Source organism: Carcharodon carcharias, chromosome 22 (genome assembly GCF_017639515.1).
Source record: "Carcharodon carcharias isolate sCarCar2 chromosome 22, sCarCar2.pri, whole genome shotgun sequence".
Taxonomy (NCBI): Eukaryota; Metazoa; Chordata; class Chondrichthyes; order Lamniformes; family Lamnidae; genus Carcharodon; species Carcharodon carcharias.
The window spans coordinates 7,296,034-7,314,379 of NC_054488.1; the positions used below are offsets into that span (position 1 = coordinate 7,296,034).

The 18,346-nt window shown below is 39.5% G+C and overlaps 1 protein-coding gene across 2 annotated transcripts in view; it reads right to left on the reverse strand.

Moving 5' to 3' along the window:
* The window catches only part of LOC121293603 (protoheme IX farnesyltransferase, mitochondrial), a 130,528-nt gene that overhangs the window by 3,332 nt on the left and 108,850 nt on the right, over nt 1-18,346 (reverse strand). Inside the window, exons 6-7 of one of the 2 annotated variants that reach the window (XR_005946568.1) lie at nt 5,433-5,615; nt 3,314-3,450 (exon numbers count right to left, since the gene is read on the reverse strand). Coding sequence is in view for 1 of the 2 variants with exons in the window: in XM_041216695.1 (XP_041072629.1) it covers nt 3,218-3,450 (233 nt within the window). In the remaining variant the exon portion in view is untranslated. Of the gene's footprint in view, nt 1-3,217; nt 3,451-5,432; nt 5,616-18,346 lie in introns of those variants that run through there. The other variant, XM_041216695.1, reaches the window with a different exon arrangement.

Below are 18,346 nucleotides of genomic sequence, written 5' to 3' on the forward strand. Positions count from 1 at the left end.
CTTGAACACATCTCTCAAAGGGTTCAAAATCCATAGTCTCATGTAGTTGGACTAGCTCAGTAATCTATTTATAAAACCCTCAGCAGATAAGAGATCAATTACACATTAGATCCTCACTGCATCAGATTAAACCTTTTTCAAATGTCACAAACATCAAGTAATGACCCAAAACGATGGTAAAATATGGGCTATATCCATTTGTTTTTGAGAAAATAATAAAATGTTATAGATGTAAATGGTCAAAATAAAAAGAGCACCCGGGGCAGTTTTATGGCATGATGTGTATCAATATATCAGTTACATAGAATACTCAATTCCGCACACGGCAAGCTAAAAATCTAATCTGGGCCCTAAGGAGAAAGCACAAAGCTGAGGTGAAGTGTTGCTGCCTAGTGAGGGAGGCAAAACCAAATGCAGATTCAGTCTAGGCTGATCTTTGTGCTATATCTGGGCAGAGATACAACTACCATCTATGGGGGGGATGGGTGTGCAATGCGACAGAGGCACAGGCTACATAAAAAGTAAAACATTTCAATTATCAAGGGTAATAACACAAGCATGAGCTGAAGGTATAATGGCTGGCTTTAGAAAAACATCAACATCCTGTCTAAGCCTGTGTTACTTAAGGTATAACTTCAGCAATATCAAAGTGAGGTCCTTAAGAAGCAGAGCTAATTTTATCCTCCCCATGGACACGAGTATTGAAAATTCCCAAACAGGATTTTGATTTTATGATGACTTACACAATCCCAAATATATTTTTATAGTGTTCACAGACCCAGCATGGGTAGTTTATTCATACTACTATAAAGGTGTTGTAAAGAAACTAATACCATGCATTGGAGAAAAGTACAAACTTGTTTCTAAGATACTGGAACTGTGACAGATCTCTCTGTAGTCAAGGAGTCGAAAGTGTAAACTAGTACCAGTGACCAGTTTTAGAATTCTGTTAAGTCAGTTCAATAACAGCCCAATTTTAATTTTGCCCTGGCATGATTTCCAATTCTAGTAGCCAAATATTTCAGAGTGGGCAGTAATCACCTCATAATTTCATGGAATAATGAAATTCTAGCTAATGCTGTCTTAAGTCACACTTTTTAACATGAAGAAAAATAGCAGAAAAAGAATATTTGATGACCAATTACAGAATACTACATATTGAGGAAGAATTTGATAATTCGGTCATTTCATTATAATTTTCCAAAGGATATTCTGTAAGTGCTCACTGACTATCCTCTTTACAGCTCAGCACAGGAGTGACAGGATACACAAGAGTCATTAGTCCTGTTTACATTAGCAGATGGAACGACTATCTGGTCAGTGGGGTTGACGGAGCCTGGAGCTGCCCTGTTTACATTACAGTTTCAGATCAGGGCAGCTCTGATGACAGATTATGAGTTGCATATGCTAGTTTCACTTGGAAATCTGTCAGATACTTCCAACAGTATTCAGCTGGCTTTGCAGTTGCTAGGTAGCTCAAAGGCCATCACAATGAGGGCACATGAGGTAGCAGTTTATATAACACTTATTCTGATGTCAAACTATTACAAAGCACAAGAAAGGAAAATGCTTGTGGTTCCAGGGTGATTATACCACAAATGGGAACGCTATGCTTAAGGCATCAAAGTGGAATGTCACCAAAAGCAACTGAAATTCAACCTTGATGTTGAACAATTTAAATCTGCTGAGTTAGTAACAGTTTGATATTACTCTATCACATTTATTATATTTTATAACTGGAGGTTAGAATCCATGTCCCTACAACTCCATTTGCTCTGTTGTGGCAGTTTTAGTGGAAACAAAATTTACTGTTAAAAAAACATTTATGCACATTGTTAAGGAAGCTTGTCTTGCTGAGAGCCAGTACAGTAACTGTGACCAGCTCCACTCAAAACTTTACACTCAATTTAAATAGAATTCCTGGGGTCCCAGTATAAGCAAGATATAAATTTTCCCCAAGCTTGAATCCATGTTGTTTTCACTTTGCTTGGATGCGACTATTGACAATTAATGGCATCAATGTACTTCAGGCAAAGCATTGCTTGTTTCCATGATTGAAAACTGTTGCATTAATATCATTAACATCTGCAGTAAAACAGTGCTTACTTGAGTACTGTTGATCTCAGGCCACCAAAGCATCACACTGTCTGGTGCCCTTCTGTTGAGTCACCACCCACTATGAGAAAATCCCTTTATCTGATCAGCAATTAATGATAAGGGCCATCATGTGTCCACTGGGACCACCTTAGATCAATTGCTGGGTGGTTTGTGCCCTTAATTTGTGCCTTGCCCAATTCACTAGATTTGGTCTAGCAATGATGTGGCATTTAATAACAAGTGGGTCAAGTGCAATCTATTATTTGAATTCATGCCAGAAGGACATTCATTCATTCTGAATAGTCACATTGTTCTTTCTAAATCTTGACTCTGGAAATAGGCAGGTTTAGAAACAATTATGGGATGACCATTTACTGAACAATCATGTGGATCTTCACAGGAACAGCAGTCCAATGAGTATGGCACAAATGTCTGAATGCGAACTAATTGATCTAATCATAAAACAGTTGGCTGTTTGATATACAGAAAATAACCAACCTAGAACTCAGAAGCTACAGCCGTGCTGCTAACATATTTAGGGAATGTGATTCCATGCTATGGAGTGCGGGAATGTAAATCTATTCAGTCTTAAAAAATGGCTAAATTAATACAAACTAGATAACCATTTGCTGCTATGCTGCATATTTCACTGAAATAAATGCATGTCTGCATGATCCCCCAACAGATCACAAGATAAATATGGATGAGGAAGGTCATTCAGCTATCCATGGTTAATCCAACCAGAATGACCCCATAAAGTCCCTCCACTGTAGCTTTTACTTGGTTTGTAAATGGTTCTAGGTTCTCCTCTCTATCTGAAGTTCAATCCACATGTTGATCACTCTCTATATGAAGAAAAAGCTTTGATACAAGGTCTAGTTGTGTTCCTAAATTATCCAATACTATAGGGTTAGGCTAGTTCTACCTGCCATGAATTAATTAACATTTGTATCCTGTTATCATAGAAAGAATTCCTCCCTAAACTGCTCTTTCTGTTCATCGTAAAATGATCATCCATATTTATAACTAACAGAAATAAGTTTGTCAGGAATGAAACTCAATATACATTCAGTGCACATCCTTACATTTCTCATGTGTACTTTTTGTAGGACAGACTGACCTGCGCCGATGTTGCCTGTCGCTGCTGTCCAGCCCATAATTGGAGGAATGGCTCCAACCACAGAGCCTACCCAAGTGTTAAGTATACTCAACCGTTTCATTGGGGTGTAGCAGCATGTGTACAGGAAAATGTTAAAGGCTCCTAAAGCTCCAGTCAGTGGGTTAACTCCAAGGGTCAGTAGAGCTATACCAGGCACACTGCAGGCAACAGCGAAAGATACTGCATGGAGAGGGCTGAGGGTTTAAAAAAAAGCATAAATCAGCAAATTGCATAAGTTAAGCTCCTTACAAAATTCCAAAAGATTTCCAGAAAAAAACATATCAGTCAATGCTGTTCTCAGTATCACTGCTGTTCTCAGTATCACTGCTTCAGGTTTCAATGTTACAGTTAAATGTCTACATATCAAATAGAAATGTTGTCTGCTCTTTCTCCAGCACCACCTCCTCTATCCCTCACAATAATGTGGTTATTGTCAAGTGAATGGATCATATTTGTGTCAGGTATTTTTGCCTAGTCTGCAATTATGAATGCCCAAAACTGCCACATTACTTTGAGTTTATGTTGGGGCAAGTGTTGTTTTGTACATTGATAGGTGGATTGGATGAAATCTGACTAATTAATATAACCAGCATTATTCCTTCAAAGTCATTTACGACATTGAACGAGGCCATTCGGCCCATCCAGTCGACACTGGGTCTTCTGCAAATTTCCTACAGTAAAGGCAATTAAAGGTAACCTGCAAGGTTTCTTTTTAAGTTTCTAAAATTAGATACTGAGCTAAGAGCAAATTATTTAAAAAATTATTGGAGGGTGTTACATGCAGGTTATTCATGATTTACTTGACATATTACATTATGTGGATTTTTCATTTGTGGTCCACATCCTATGAAACCCAGAACCCATTCCTAATTGCCCTTGTTCAGAGGGCAGTTTAGAGTCAACCATGTTACTGTGGGTCTGGAGTCATATGTAGACCAGACGAGGTAAGGACAGCAGATTTCCTTCCCTAAAAGGTCATTAGTGAACCTGATAGGTTTTTATAACAATTGTCAATGGTTTCATGGACTGTGAATTCCAGATTTTTATTGAATTCAAATTTCACCATCTGCCATGGTGGGATTTGAACCAGGGTCCCTATTAACCTGGGTCTCTGCAATACCAGTCCAGTGACAATATCACTATGTCACACCCTGACTCAACAGTGATTAAGTGAATTATAGGTATTTCTCATGTATCATGTTTGTCTATGTATACCACTTGTAGGTTTTCAGAATCTAATTAAATTATATTTATAATTCCCAGTTGCACTGATTTGCTGTTTTTCCATTGCAGTGTTACAAGGGTTTGATATGCTCAAAGTGTTTCTCCCAAAGCTTCGTGATTTTACTAAGTGAGTAGCTGAGCCATATGGACAGTCTCAGGATTAATTCCCGTTCTATGTCGCGTTATCTGATTCCAGCTGGCGGGGTTCACGCTTCTCATCATCACCCAGTGACCCCAGGTGAAGGTGGACACATTTGAATGTTGGCAGAGGACAGGATCCACCTCGGAACCCCTGCAGTTGAACCGCTGTTCGCAGTTAACGTTGAGACATGTGTTTGGATGGAGCAAATGTTCATTGAATTGGTACCTGGGACGAGGTTGTCGTATGATGAGAGGTTAAGTAAAATGGGCTTCTATGCTCTGGAGTTAAGAAGAATGAGAGATGATCTCATTGAAACTTACAAAATTCTGAAGGAGTTGGAAAGGGTGGATGCTGAGAGATTGTTTCCATTAGTCGGGGAACTAAAACATGGGGGTGCAGTCTCAGGATAAGGGGCCTATCATTTAGGACTGAGACGAGGAGAAATTACTTCACTCTAAGGGTTCTGAATCTTTGGAATTCTCTACCCCTGTGGGTTGTGGATACTCCACTGTTGAACACATCTAAGGCTGGGATAGACAGATTTTTGGTCTCTCAGGAATTAAGGGATATGGGGAGTGAGTGGGAAAATAAACTTTATGTCCAAGATCAGCCATGATCTTGGCGGAGCAGGCTTGATGGGCCATGCAGTCTACTCCTGTTTCTATTTCTTATCTTATGTTCTTGTGGAGTGCTCAAATGCAACAAGCTTTTAACAGGGGTCAAAAATATTTAACACACAAGGGACATGAAACCACTGATATAGTAAACACTGGGATTTAATAAGAGACAATGTTGATTAGTAACTTTTACATCAGCGTCACTGTAGCAAGGAAATCCGAAGTGAATCGCTCCAAAGCTCACGACAGGTTTGGAAGGCAAATTCATAGAAATGTCCTGAAGCCTGATCCAAGTTCCTTTGGAATCAGTGGCACGTATCCCTGAAGATTTCAATGTCATAATATTTGTGTGGCGATATCATGATATTTGGAGACCCTAACATTAAAAGAAAAAAAAAGATTTGCATTTCTAAAGTGCCTTTCATGACCTCAAGATGTCCCCAAGCGCTTGGCAGCCAATGAAGTACTTTTGAAGTTGTAATGCAGGACATATAGCAGCCAACTTGCACAGAGCTCGGTCCCAAAAACTTCAATGTGAGACTGATGAGATAATGTTTTTTGCATTGAGGATTGAGGGATAAATATTAGTCAGGATACCTTCCCTGTACTACTCCAAAGTTGCACCATGGGGTCTTTACGTCTACCTTAAAAGAGCAGACTGGGCCTTAGTTCAACACTTCATTCGAAAGGCGGCACCTCCAACAGTGTAGCATTCCCTCAGTATTGCACTGCAGTGGGACCGGAAACCTAGAACCTTCTGACTCAGGGGCGAAAGTGTTATCAACTGAGCCATGGCTGACACCATATTCAAAGTTCTGTTGTTAATAATGCAGGTGAGCTGGCTGCAGGTTACTAGAGGCAAAAAAAACATTCATCAAAGTAGGTAGGGAGAGCTGGGCCAAATGTTAATCTCATTAGGCGATGATATCAGCTTATTTTTGTTATTCATTCCTTCTTCTGCTTGTGAACATGAACTAGTCAAGACTATGTTTGCAATGCAGGTCAAATGTGAAACCATTAGATGCCAGGGATTCCACTTGAGTTCGGAACTCAATGTGACCTCAAACTGCTCCACTGCAATGCCAATGTTTGTGTGCTAATGTACTTCTGATGAATACCATATACACATACTTAAAAAGTACAGAATTATATACCTTTATTATATAAGTTAAATGTAGGCCTATTACTCAGTCGTCACATTTTTTTTTATTCGTTCATGGGATGTGGGAGTGTTGCTGGCTGGGCCGGCGTTTATTGTCCATCCTTAACTGCCCTTGTTCAGAGGACATTGCTGTGGGTCTGGAGTCACATGTAGGCCAGACCCAGTAAGGGCAGCAGATCTCCTTCCCTAAAGGACATTAGTGAACCAGATGGGTTTTTACGACAATGATTTCATGCTCATCATTAGACTTTTAATTCCAGATTTTTTATTAAATTCGGATTCCACCATCTGCCATGGGATTCGAACCAGGGTCCCCAAAGCATTACCCTGGGTCTCTGGCTTACAGTCCAGTGACAATACCATTACACCACTTGCATGCATTTTAAACATATTTCCCTACAACAATGTCAAAAAAATTTCAATGGTTGCAAGTATTTTGGGATGTGTTAAGGACAGAAAAGAGGGCGGTGTGCAAATGTGTATTCTATTATTCAGTTTTAGTCTGTCCTTAAGCACAGCAAAATGTACACAGGGGGATTTATGATTTCAACAGTCGTGCAGGTTATGATAAACTATTGTCATTGCCCTATTGTCATTTAAATGTTCCTATTGTAGATGCTGCTACTAAGTAATGAATACTCATGCTATGCATATGACACGGGAAATTCAACATTACACAGAAATATAAAAATTAATGATGATTTTGACATGTATTATCTAACACTGAAGAGATTAACTTGCAACTAAAGAAACTATTTTGAAGGGATTCCAAGCAACACTGTCCAAAGATTGTGGCACAAATCCCAACACTTCTTCTGACAATCTGATTCTTTCATTGTAAAACAAGTAGTTGAACATGAAAAGAAACAGAATGTGGAGTTAATGAAACAAAGAAATTGAGGCGGTAGAGCTCTCTTGTGTGGTAAATGTTGATGACAATATCTTTTACAAAGGTTTTTTGAGGGCAGATGGTGTTGCTTCACAATTGCATAGCGTGAACAGGTTCTGGTGCATGGCCAGGCGTGATTCCCTATCCATCATCCCAGAACGAGCCAGGAACATTGTGGAGTTTCACCAACCTGTCAAGTCAGGATAGTAAGCAACTTTCAGCAAGTGAAGGATGGACACAGAGTGCTGTGATGATAGAGACTCGGTTCATTCAGAGCAGCCACTTATCCTTTATCCTGCAAGATTCTACAAATCACAGCAGGGGGAATGTTAACGTTTAAACTCGTCGACAGTCAAGTAACACTTCAACCCACTTAGTAACAGATTTTTACACCTGTATGCACTTTACACCGGGACCCGTTGTACTGCAGTACTTCTACAGTTTGCCTGTTGAAGATTATTCCCTTAAAACTAGAAGTAAGATTTGGTTTATAGGTTCAAGGATACTAAATCCTGTGTGAAAATCAGTATACATTTTGATAAAACATTAAAATTGAATGTGAAAAGTTTGCAATTTCAGTGGTGCTGTAAGGGAGTGTTACAGGGGTGGGATGGTAAATGGAAAAAAAACATCTTTTGCCAGAAGTGAATCTGAGCCACTGCATCTTGCTGGGGGCTGGCAAGGTCATAGGTTTGGGAGCAGATAGCTTGTTCACTCTTTTGGCTGAGAAATGCTGAGTAGCTCCGAAGAAATCTATGGGGAAGATGGAGGAGGAGGGAAAGTCTACAAGATTCAAATAGCACTTTCCATTTTAAATTAAGCCTTTTGTTTGTTAGATCTGAAGTCATGGGGGATATTTGAATAACTTGCAGCAATTCCAGTTGGCTGACTTGCTCTGCCAAATCACATGTAATACCAAAGGTGGAACAGCACATTTCAGCTGACATACAGAAACTAGCTGGATCTGATTACCTCTTCATAAACATTTACATTAAAAAATGCAAACCCATACAGGATTTTTTTTTTTTACACAGTTTGGCCATCAGACTTTCTACTGTCAGCCACATTTAGGGCTAACATCCAATAGTTTACAATGCAGTTGTAATATCATGGTGATAATTTGGTAAAGGAACACAAATTATAGTTACTGAAATGATTTGCTAACTCCTGCATGCATAGATTAGCACTCAAAGCAGGCCTAATCATTTTGGAATTACAGTTTTTAGTGAAGTCTGCAAATGCTCAATCCTAAATACCTTCCATTCTATCCATCATATATTCATGATGTTTGTAATTGAGATGGATAACTGGTTTAATGCGTGTAGGGGGATAATATTTTCTGCAAATAAGAATGGATGTGGAGTAGAAGTCTTTGATTAAGTAGAAGGCATGGTCTGGCAACAGGCAGATTGCGAAAGATTAAAATGCAAAAATATCAGTGAAGAAGGAAAGATGTTAGGCAGCTAGGGATAAAATGATGAGCTGAATGCATCAACACCAGCGCTTCTCACCATCCCCCCCCCATATACCAAACGAAAGTCTTCAAGACTCAGCATTGCTTACTTCTTAATGGATTGGACTGAACTCTCATCCTCAAAAGAATCTCTAGGATAGCTTCTCCTTAAAGAATTTTTGAAACAGACATGTATGTAATAATAGTTTTCTATTCAATTAAATACTTTATGCAAAGATAATCTGAATGTCTTTAGATCCTCCATGCACTTGACTGACCAGAATAAAAATACAGCACAGGCTTAATGAATAAAGTGTTCATTGAGAAACCTGTCAACTTACTGTATTTAGTGCTTACAGCTGTGAGATGGGATTCAACTTGAAAGTTGTGGAAGTGTTTGCAGCAAACATTAATTTAGCAGTTTTGTTAACAGCTTCATAAATTATTTTTTTCAATAACGTTGATATTTTCTCTTCAATAAATCATTCTCAAGCATCAAAACAATTGGTTATGAAATATGGCCTAATTGGAATCAATAATGAGAAGATTTATCGAAGTTTGTAAAATAATTTCTCACTTATTTTGCTTTAAATGATGACCTTTTTCCAAAGGTGTTTATACAGATGTTTCTGAAGTATGTAACTGAACAATAAGAGTACTTGAGGACAGCATGATGTGCAAGATTGAATGTGGCAAAGAAAAAAAACTTGCATTTATACAAGTTTCTTTCATAACCTCAGAATGTCCCAGTGTGCTTCACAGCCAATGAAGCAATCCCTGAAATGCAGTAACTGATGTAATGAAGGGAGGTGTAGCAGCCAATTTGCGCACAAGAGAGCTCCAAAACAGAAGTAGATAAGTGACCAAATAATTTACTTCTGGAACACTGCTTGAGAGATAAAGAATAACCAAGTGACTGAGAGAACTCTGTTGCTTTTCTTCGAGTAATATCATGGGATCTTTTACACCTGAGAGAGAAGACAGGGCTTCGATTTAATGCAAATGATCAGGCGTGCATTTATATCACATCTTATGATCTTAGGATATCGCAAAGTGCTTCAAAGCCAGTGAAGTATTTTGAAGTGCAGTCACTGTTATGTAAGCAAACATAGTGGTCGTTTACACAGAGGAAGGCTTTACATAGAGTAAAATTACCTGTTAGGTCTTTTTTTGCATGATGGTTAAAGGATAAATATTTGCCAGACATTTGTTTCCTACCTGTACAGGTAGATGGGGCCTCAGTTTAACAGCTGCAAAATTGAATGGAAGTTTCAGTCTAAGTTATAGATTCAAGACATGAGGAAGAGGTGAGAGTGCTATCAAATGAGCCAAGGTGACTCTTATTACAAGGTAAGCCAGAGTGGGAAATTTGTGAATATGGAGTTCTAGACCAAAAGGAAAATAATTGCAATTTGTATGGTAGGGATTACACTCCCATTTAGAGGCAAGTCCAGCCAAATATTCAAATATCTAACGGTGGCAGCAATGAAAATCCCAATGATGTACAGTGGCCACAATGAAACACTGGGGAACTTCCAAAATAATAGCTTACAGCTTTGGTCAACTGCATACAACTATTAGATAGAACACAGAAGAACAAAACAATCTATTAGAAAATTATTTAAATTATGCCGTCATGAACTTTGGTTGCTTATTTAAAATTTCCAGTTAACAATGACTGAAGAAATCAGTATTGCATCTTCATTGCTAATGAGATATATCTAAATTCAGAGTAATGTAAAGAACAAAAGTGCATCACACTGAGGTTCACTACCAATCCCAGTCCAACTTGTTTACTGTGAATTCAGTACAAGTGAGACAAGGGGGCAGCTTAGAGGAATTAGTCACCTTATCCAGTGACACTAAACTCGATAACTAATTAACACTAACAAGGCTTAAGACTGAACTAATTTTAATTAGTATGAGGAGGTATTTTAGTTTGGAAGGCAGTTTTAGTCCCATAGTTTAGTCCCATACTATAAGATTAGGCTACATTCCACGGCTGTCAGTAAAAGAATGTAAAATGTAATTTTATGATTGATATCAATAACTTCTCTACAAGGATAATCAACATGTAGAACGGGCTTCTGGTAGGGCAGTGGAAATAAAAACCCAGCACCATTTACATAACAACTGATTTCCACAATGGGAGAGCATTTTAGGGACTTTCTGAATGGATCAGCCTTCCATATCCATGTTTATCTCGTGAGGCTGGTGCCTTTGAAACATTCATTGTCTTTACTGTGAGGGTGATGTAAACTATTTTACTTTTGAAGGAGTGGGGAATAGAGGTGGAAAAAGGATATTCGACATCCAGGGCACTGAAAATACAAATTTGGAACAAATCTCCCCCTCTTATGGGCAGTGAAAGTGGAGGAACAGGTTACAGCTCGAGGGATCAAACAGACAGTGGTGACATGCTTTCAAAGGAGAAGAATGAGGGCAGTGTAAACGGTAAGATCAATGGAATGTGCCATGGAAAGAATCAAACTGAGCTGTGTAGTCATGGAGAACATAGAAAAGACTCTATGATAACAGCAATAGCTAGGTAGCTGAATTACAATATATTAATGGCATTCCTCCATTTAGATCAAAATCAAAGTCTAATTATGTAAAATCCCATTTTTCTGTTAAGGTTTTACATATTTTGAATGCGTTTACAAGTACGGTATCAGTGCTAAGTAATTTTTGCTCTGGATTTATGCTGAACTAATATGACAATTCCAGAAGTAGGGTCTGACCTGACTCTTGATGATCTCATTCTGGAGTCAGGTCAAGCCCTGACCTTGGATTTAGGCTGCCATTATACACTAATGGTAGAATGGTACGAAGCTAAATCACTGTGAATCGATGTTATAGCAATAGTACAAAGCATTCCTTAAATTGAATCAACTTCAGGATTTAATATTTATCAGCTGATGATGTTTTGAGCTCTACGGGAGAAACCGGTGGATCAGTATTGGGACCTAGCAAATACATTGCAGTACAATGCTGTAGGGTTTAAGTTTGTGATTACCCTTGCTGCAAGGTGTCAATTTGAAGTGTGCTGAAAAGGTGATGTAGGAAACAGAGGCAAAGGAAAAGAGATAAAATTGAGCAGTGAGTCAATCCCGGCTTGCATTTGTGCACTTTGTCTTAACCAGTTCAAAGGCGACATGATAGTGTGTTACAAAAGGTGAACTGAAAAGGGAAAAGAGGCACATTAATAATGCACTGAATTATTCACAGAAATATTTTGAGGATGCACAGCGAATTACACGTATTCTAGTCATCTTAAACTTCAATATAAATGCAAGGTTTCAACGTCTAGGCCGAATTGTGAAAAAATTGAATAAATGGTGCTTGAACCAAAAAGGAAACAGTGTTCACAGCAGAGCAGACAATTTAACATACAGACTACAGTCAATGAAATCAAATGCCATTGTTTTAAATATATTTTAAACAGTTCTGTTCAGTCGTGCTATTGGAATGGCATTGGAATGCTAGTCTGCCATGCATTCATGTTTGATGGGGTATATAATAGAATGAGTGTGGCAAAGGTGCTGATTTGTGACCAATGGAAACTAGAAGGGAGAATAAAGCTGATAGATTCAGTAGCGATGACAACAGTAGTAGGTTTGGGGTATGCAATGGAAGATGATGATGATGAAGGTGGCATGTTTCATTAGTTTTATCAGGGTGGGTTTTGGTAGAAAGGATAATGCTGGCAGTTTTGCAGGTGCATTGAACCAGGTAGGAAGGACAATGCTGATAATGGGTTTAATTTGTGCAGAATGGGAAAGTCATTAATTTTTTCGATCAAGTGTTTGAAACAACGTACTCTTCCTGACAAGCCAGGTTTAAAAATGAGTTTAAAGAGCCTGCTACTTTGGAGAAAGTTCATGCATAATATTTTTGATGTAATGCCACAGAGACCCATCATTTGAAGCCTCATATCTTTGCAGCTAGCTGAAAGCTTTATCAGAATGTGCCTGCAAAGAGTCCAGTTGCCAGTGCCACTTGGGACCTATCTGACCAGCAGTGAAGTTTCCAGACCTAAATACTTAGCAGAAAACAGGATCAATGCCAGCTAAGCATCTCTGGGGGAAGTCAGAGACCTGAAATAGCAGGTGTTTTGGAGCGGTTATAATAACACCGCACATTTAAGTTGGGCTGGGCATTTAAGTTAGAGACTGTTTAAACAATCATTTTAACCTAAACAGTTAGAAAAGGACAATGGTCAGGGACAAGGCAGTGGGCCAGGGGAAGGGGCGGGGTGTGATGTGGTTGCAGTCAGTATGGTTTCCTACACTTACTTTGTTCTTTAGTTACTTTATATTAAACAGAGAGAATGGATCTTCTCAAATAGCTGTATCCTGTGAGAACCTATGTAACCCATCCGTTAACCTGTGACATCAAGATAAGTAGAAAATTTTCTAATTCCAGGTGTTTTATGAACACTACTTTGTAATGCACTCAAAACACTTCTCCCTTTCTGAATAAATGAGCTAAAATATGTTTAAGTATGCAAAAAAAAGCCATGGAAATTGAGTAACAAATGCTGAGTGTTTTACTTTAAATGTCTGCAAGAAAGTCAAGTAACTAATAGAACACTCAAAACTAACCTGAACAGTGTGTGTGCATTCGTCAAGAGGCTGCAGGATTTACAAAAATTGTCATTTCTCAGCCAACAGAATGTGATATTTTGGAAGAAAAATGTGACAGCAAGAAGATAGGCGGCATTTATTTTGCGAGACAGTGTAAAGGTGCAGTACAGGAATCTAAAGAGTACTGAATTTGTTGCTTTATCAGTGCAAGCCCTTAACTGGACATTTTAATGTACTGAAAAAGCGTAAGTCAGAGATAAAGAAGTTCAAGAGCTTTTAAACACTGCATGAGGAAATTAAGATTAAAATAACTGCCATGAATTACAACTGCCTACCTGACTTCAAGTTAAAGCAGAATTGTAAACTGTGGGTTTGTGTTGAATAGGACATTAGTAAGAGAAGTATACAATGGTATAAGTTCCATCAAATTAACTCAGCTTGACCTCTGGAAGAAGATGGCAGCAGCAGTGAAGACAGCTCCATTAGGAGTCCATCTCTCTTCGCAGCTCCTCACCAAAAGCAGATGGATCCTCCTTTGAGCAATTCGCACCGTGACTCCAAGTTTATAGATGAGCATCTGGGATGTTTCCTCACGCAGAGTGTGGTAAAACACAGTCAAATCTATCAAGTGCCCAGGCTTTTAATTAATGAGTTGGAAACCTGCATTGTACACCTCTAGATGCAAGGACCCCCATAGCCTCACAAAGAAAATGAAAGAATGCCTTGAGGTGTGAAGGGTCAACAACATGTGCAAGATTAATGTTTAAGAATCCAAGGTCCTGAAAGCTCTCAAGTTCTGCAGCCTAACGTTAACACTTTTATATCGATGAGACAGAAGCACAATAGAACATTACATAACGCTCTGCTAAGCATTTGGGAAGACATAGATCAAAATAAAAAAAGTACATCTGGCTAATGCACAGCAAGAATTCTGTTATGAATCATTAAACTGTTATGTCTGTTATTTGCTCTTAAGGCACAATGTCTCTTCAGACACTTGGATATTATAGGCCGGCTTACATTTCAACATTACTGGTTGAATTGCACAAACTATTTCAATGATTCTGTTTCCCTGTCATGGGAGACACTCTAACCACTAATTTCATTTTAACCAGAAATCATTCTTACAAAGCAATGCTCAGTAACAAGTTGAAGCAAATGACTAAATTAAAGCAACAGCAGTAAGATTTCATATTGTCTATAATTGTCAAGTCTCTATATGTAGAATTATCCAAAAAAGTGAAGACTATCAATATAAACTTAAAAACATGGAATACAGTGGCTTGCTGGCCTATGTTGCAGGTCTATTTTATTAAAATGCATGTGAAATACACTCTCCCTCATCAGTTCCGATTTTGTAGTTGATCTCAAAGTAAGAATGAGTTCTTGTTATTGAATGGCTTTGGAGTATTACTATTCTGTCAAAGTACAGATTTATTTCTAAATATTGCTAAAATTGTACCAATTCCATCCATGAATTAATTCAATAATAAGGGAATGTTATTACATATTTGGGCAAAAAGTACACTGGAATCAGTGTGGAGAATATTTGCTGGCTAGGCCAGCATTTATTACCTATCCCTAATTGCCCTTGAGAAGGTGGTGGTGAGCTGCCTTTTTGAACCACTGCAGTCCCTGTGGCGTAGGTACACACACAGTGCTGTTAGGGAGGGAGTTCCAGGATTTTGACCCAGTGACAGTGAAGGAACAGCAATATATTTCCAAGTCAAGATGGTGAATGGCTTGGAGGGGAACTTCCAGGTGGTGGTGTTCCCATGTATCTGCTGCCCTTGTCCTTCTAGATGGTAGTGGTCATAGATTTGGAAGACGCTGTCTAAGGAGGCTTGGTGAATTCCTGCAGTGCATCCTGTAGATGGTACACACTGCTGCTGTGTGTGTTGGTGGTGGAGGGAGTGAATGTTTGTGGATGTGGCGCCAATCAAGCGGCTGCTTTGTCCTAAATGGTGTTGAGCTTCTTGAGTGTTGTTGGAGCTGCACCCATCCAGGCAAATGGAGAGTATTCCATCACACCCTGACTTGTGCCTTGTAGATGGTGGACAGGCTTTGGGGAGTCAGGAGGTGTGTTACTCACCATAGAATTCCAGCCTCTGGTAGCCAGTGTTTATATGACTAGTCCAGTTCAGTTTCTAGTCAATGACAACCCCCAGGATGTTGGTGGTGGGGGATTCAGTGATAGTAATGCCATCGAGTGTCAAAGGGAAATGGTTAGATTTTCTCTCGTCGGAGATGGTCATTGCCTGGCAATTGTGTAGTGCAAATGTTATTTGCCACTTGTCAGCCCAAGACTGGATACTGTCCAGATCTTGTTGCATTTGGATGTGGACAGCTTTAGTAATTTGAGGATTCGCGAATTGTGAACATTGTGCAATTATCAGCAAACAACCCCACTTCTGACTTTATGATTAGAACCAAGGTCATTGATGAAGTAGCTTAAGATGTTTGGGCTGAAGGCACTGCTTTGAGGAACTCCTGCATCGATGCCCTGGAACTAAGATGATTGACTTCCAACAACCACAGCTATCTTCCTTTGTGTCAGATATGGCTCCAACCAGCAGAGAGTTTTCCCCAATTCCCATTGTTTCCAGTTTTGCTAGGGCTCCTTGATGCCACACTTGGTCAAATAGTGCTTTGATGTCAAGGGCAGGCACTCTCACCTAACTGATATTTGATCAAATGTTGGACAAGGTTGGAGCTGGTGAAAGGGTTAATGAAAAGAAGATAACATGTGCTTTTGCAGAAATTAGAGGGTCTCTTTAGAAAATAATCCCGAAAGAGAGAGGAACATGCAAAAACTACACTCAAAGTGATGGTGCTGGCAATAACGTAAATATGACAAGTCAAACACAACAAACTGATGAACTACTGAAAACAATTAGTCTACATGTTAGAAGCATTTCAATTTTCCAACATTTTTTGTGGTTATATATAGTCATTGAATCAAAATACAAAACAGCTTATCACATACTACAAAAGGAATACATAAACAATTGCGAAGAGTAGAAATGATCACTAATGGATGCATGATCCCAAAATTGGATGGCATACACAATGCTCTATTTGAATGGAGCCCAGACTCTGAAAAGACCCTTTTGCTTTTTTAATTCAGTGAAAGGTCTGAAGGTGGATAAATCACCTGGGCCAGATGGATTACACCCCAGAGTTCTGAAGGAGATAGCTGAAGAGATAGTGGAGGCGTTAGTGGTGATCTTTCAGGAATCACTGGAGTCAGGGAGGGTCCCAGAGGACTGGAAAATTGCTAATGTAACCCCCCGCAGTCTAAGAAGGGAGTGAGGCAAAAGACGGGAAATTACAGGCCGATTAGCCTGACCTCAGTCGTTGGTAAGATTTTAGAGTCCATTATTAAGGATGAGATTTCAGAATACTTGGAAGTGAATGATAAAATAGGGCAAAGTCAGCATGGTTTCATCAAGGGGAGGTCATGCCTGACAAATTTGTTAGAATTCTTTGAGGAGGTAACGAGTAGGTTAGACAAAGGAGATCCAATGGATGTTATCTACTTGGACTTCCAGAAGGCCTTTGACAAGGTGTCGCACAGGAGGCTGCTCAGTAAGATAAGAGCCCATGGTGTTAGAGGCAAGGTACTAGCATGGATAGAAGATTGGCTGTTTGGCAGAAGGCAGAGAGTGGGGATAAGGGGGTCCTTCTCAGGATGGCAGCCGGTGACTAGTGGAGTTCCGTAGGGGTCAGTGTTGGGACCACAACTTTTCAGTTTATACATTAATGATCTACATGAAGGAACTGAGGGAATCCTGGCTAAGTTTGCAGATGATACAAAAATAGGTGGCGGGACAGGTAGTATTGAGGAGGCGGGGAAGCTGCAGAAGGATTTGGACAGGTTAGAAGAATGGGCAAAGAAGTGGCAGATGGAATACAACGTGGGGAAGTGTGAGGTCATGCACTTTGGTAGGAAGAATAGAGGTATAGACTATTTTCTAAATGGGGAGAGAATTCAGAAATCTGGAGTGCAAAGGGACTTGGGAGTCCTAGTCCAGGATTCTCTTAAGATTAGCTTGCAGGTTGAGTCGGTAGTTAGGAAGGTAAATGCAATGTTGGCATTTATTTTGAGAGGACTAGAATATAAAAGCAGGGATGTGCTGCTGAGGCTTTATAAGGCTCTGGTCAGACCACATTTAGAATATTGTGAGCAATTTTGGGCCCCGTATCTCAGGAAGGATGTGCTGGCCCTGGAGAAGGTCCAGAGGAGGTTCACGAGAACGATCCTGGGAATGAAAGGCTTAACATATGAGGAACGTTTGAGGACTCTGGGTCTATGCTCGATGGAGTTTAGAAGGATGAGGAGGGATCTGATTGAAACTTACAGAATACTGAAAGGCCTGGATAGAGTGGACGTGGGGAAGATGTTTCTATTAGTAGGAGAGACTAGGACCCGAGGGCACAGCCTCAGATTAAAGGGAAGACATTTTGGAACAGAGATGAGGAGAAACTTCTTTAGCCAGAGAGTGGTGAATCTATGGAATTCATTGCCACAGAAGGCTGTGGAGGCCAGGTCATTGAGTGTATTTAAGACCGAGATAGATAGGTTCTTGATTGGTAAGGGGATCAAATGTTACAGGGAGAAGGCGGGAGAATGGGGTTGAAAAACTTATCAGCCACGATTGAATGGTAGAGCAGACTTGATGGGCCGAATGGCCTAATTTCTGCTCCTATGGTCTTATGATGTAATATTTTTTCTAATTACTGAGTTGATAAGTGAGTGTTCAGGGTTGCACAGAATCAATGCTCTAAATAACGCCCAAGAAACCTAATCAGACCATTCATTTATTGCTTCTGCAGTCTCCCTCTCCCCAGCAATATACACTGTTTCCTCATTGGCCTCTTCTGACAGTGCTCTTAACCCACCCATTAAGGAAGAGCAAGTGTGCTAATCAAGGTGATTCGTTCAGTTACTTCCTCCCTCCCTTTTGTTTTAATTTAATACTTCCATTCAATAGTACAACTAAGCTCTTAAAATCAC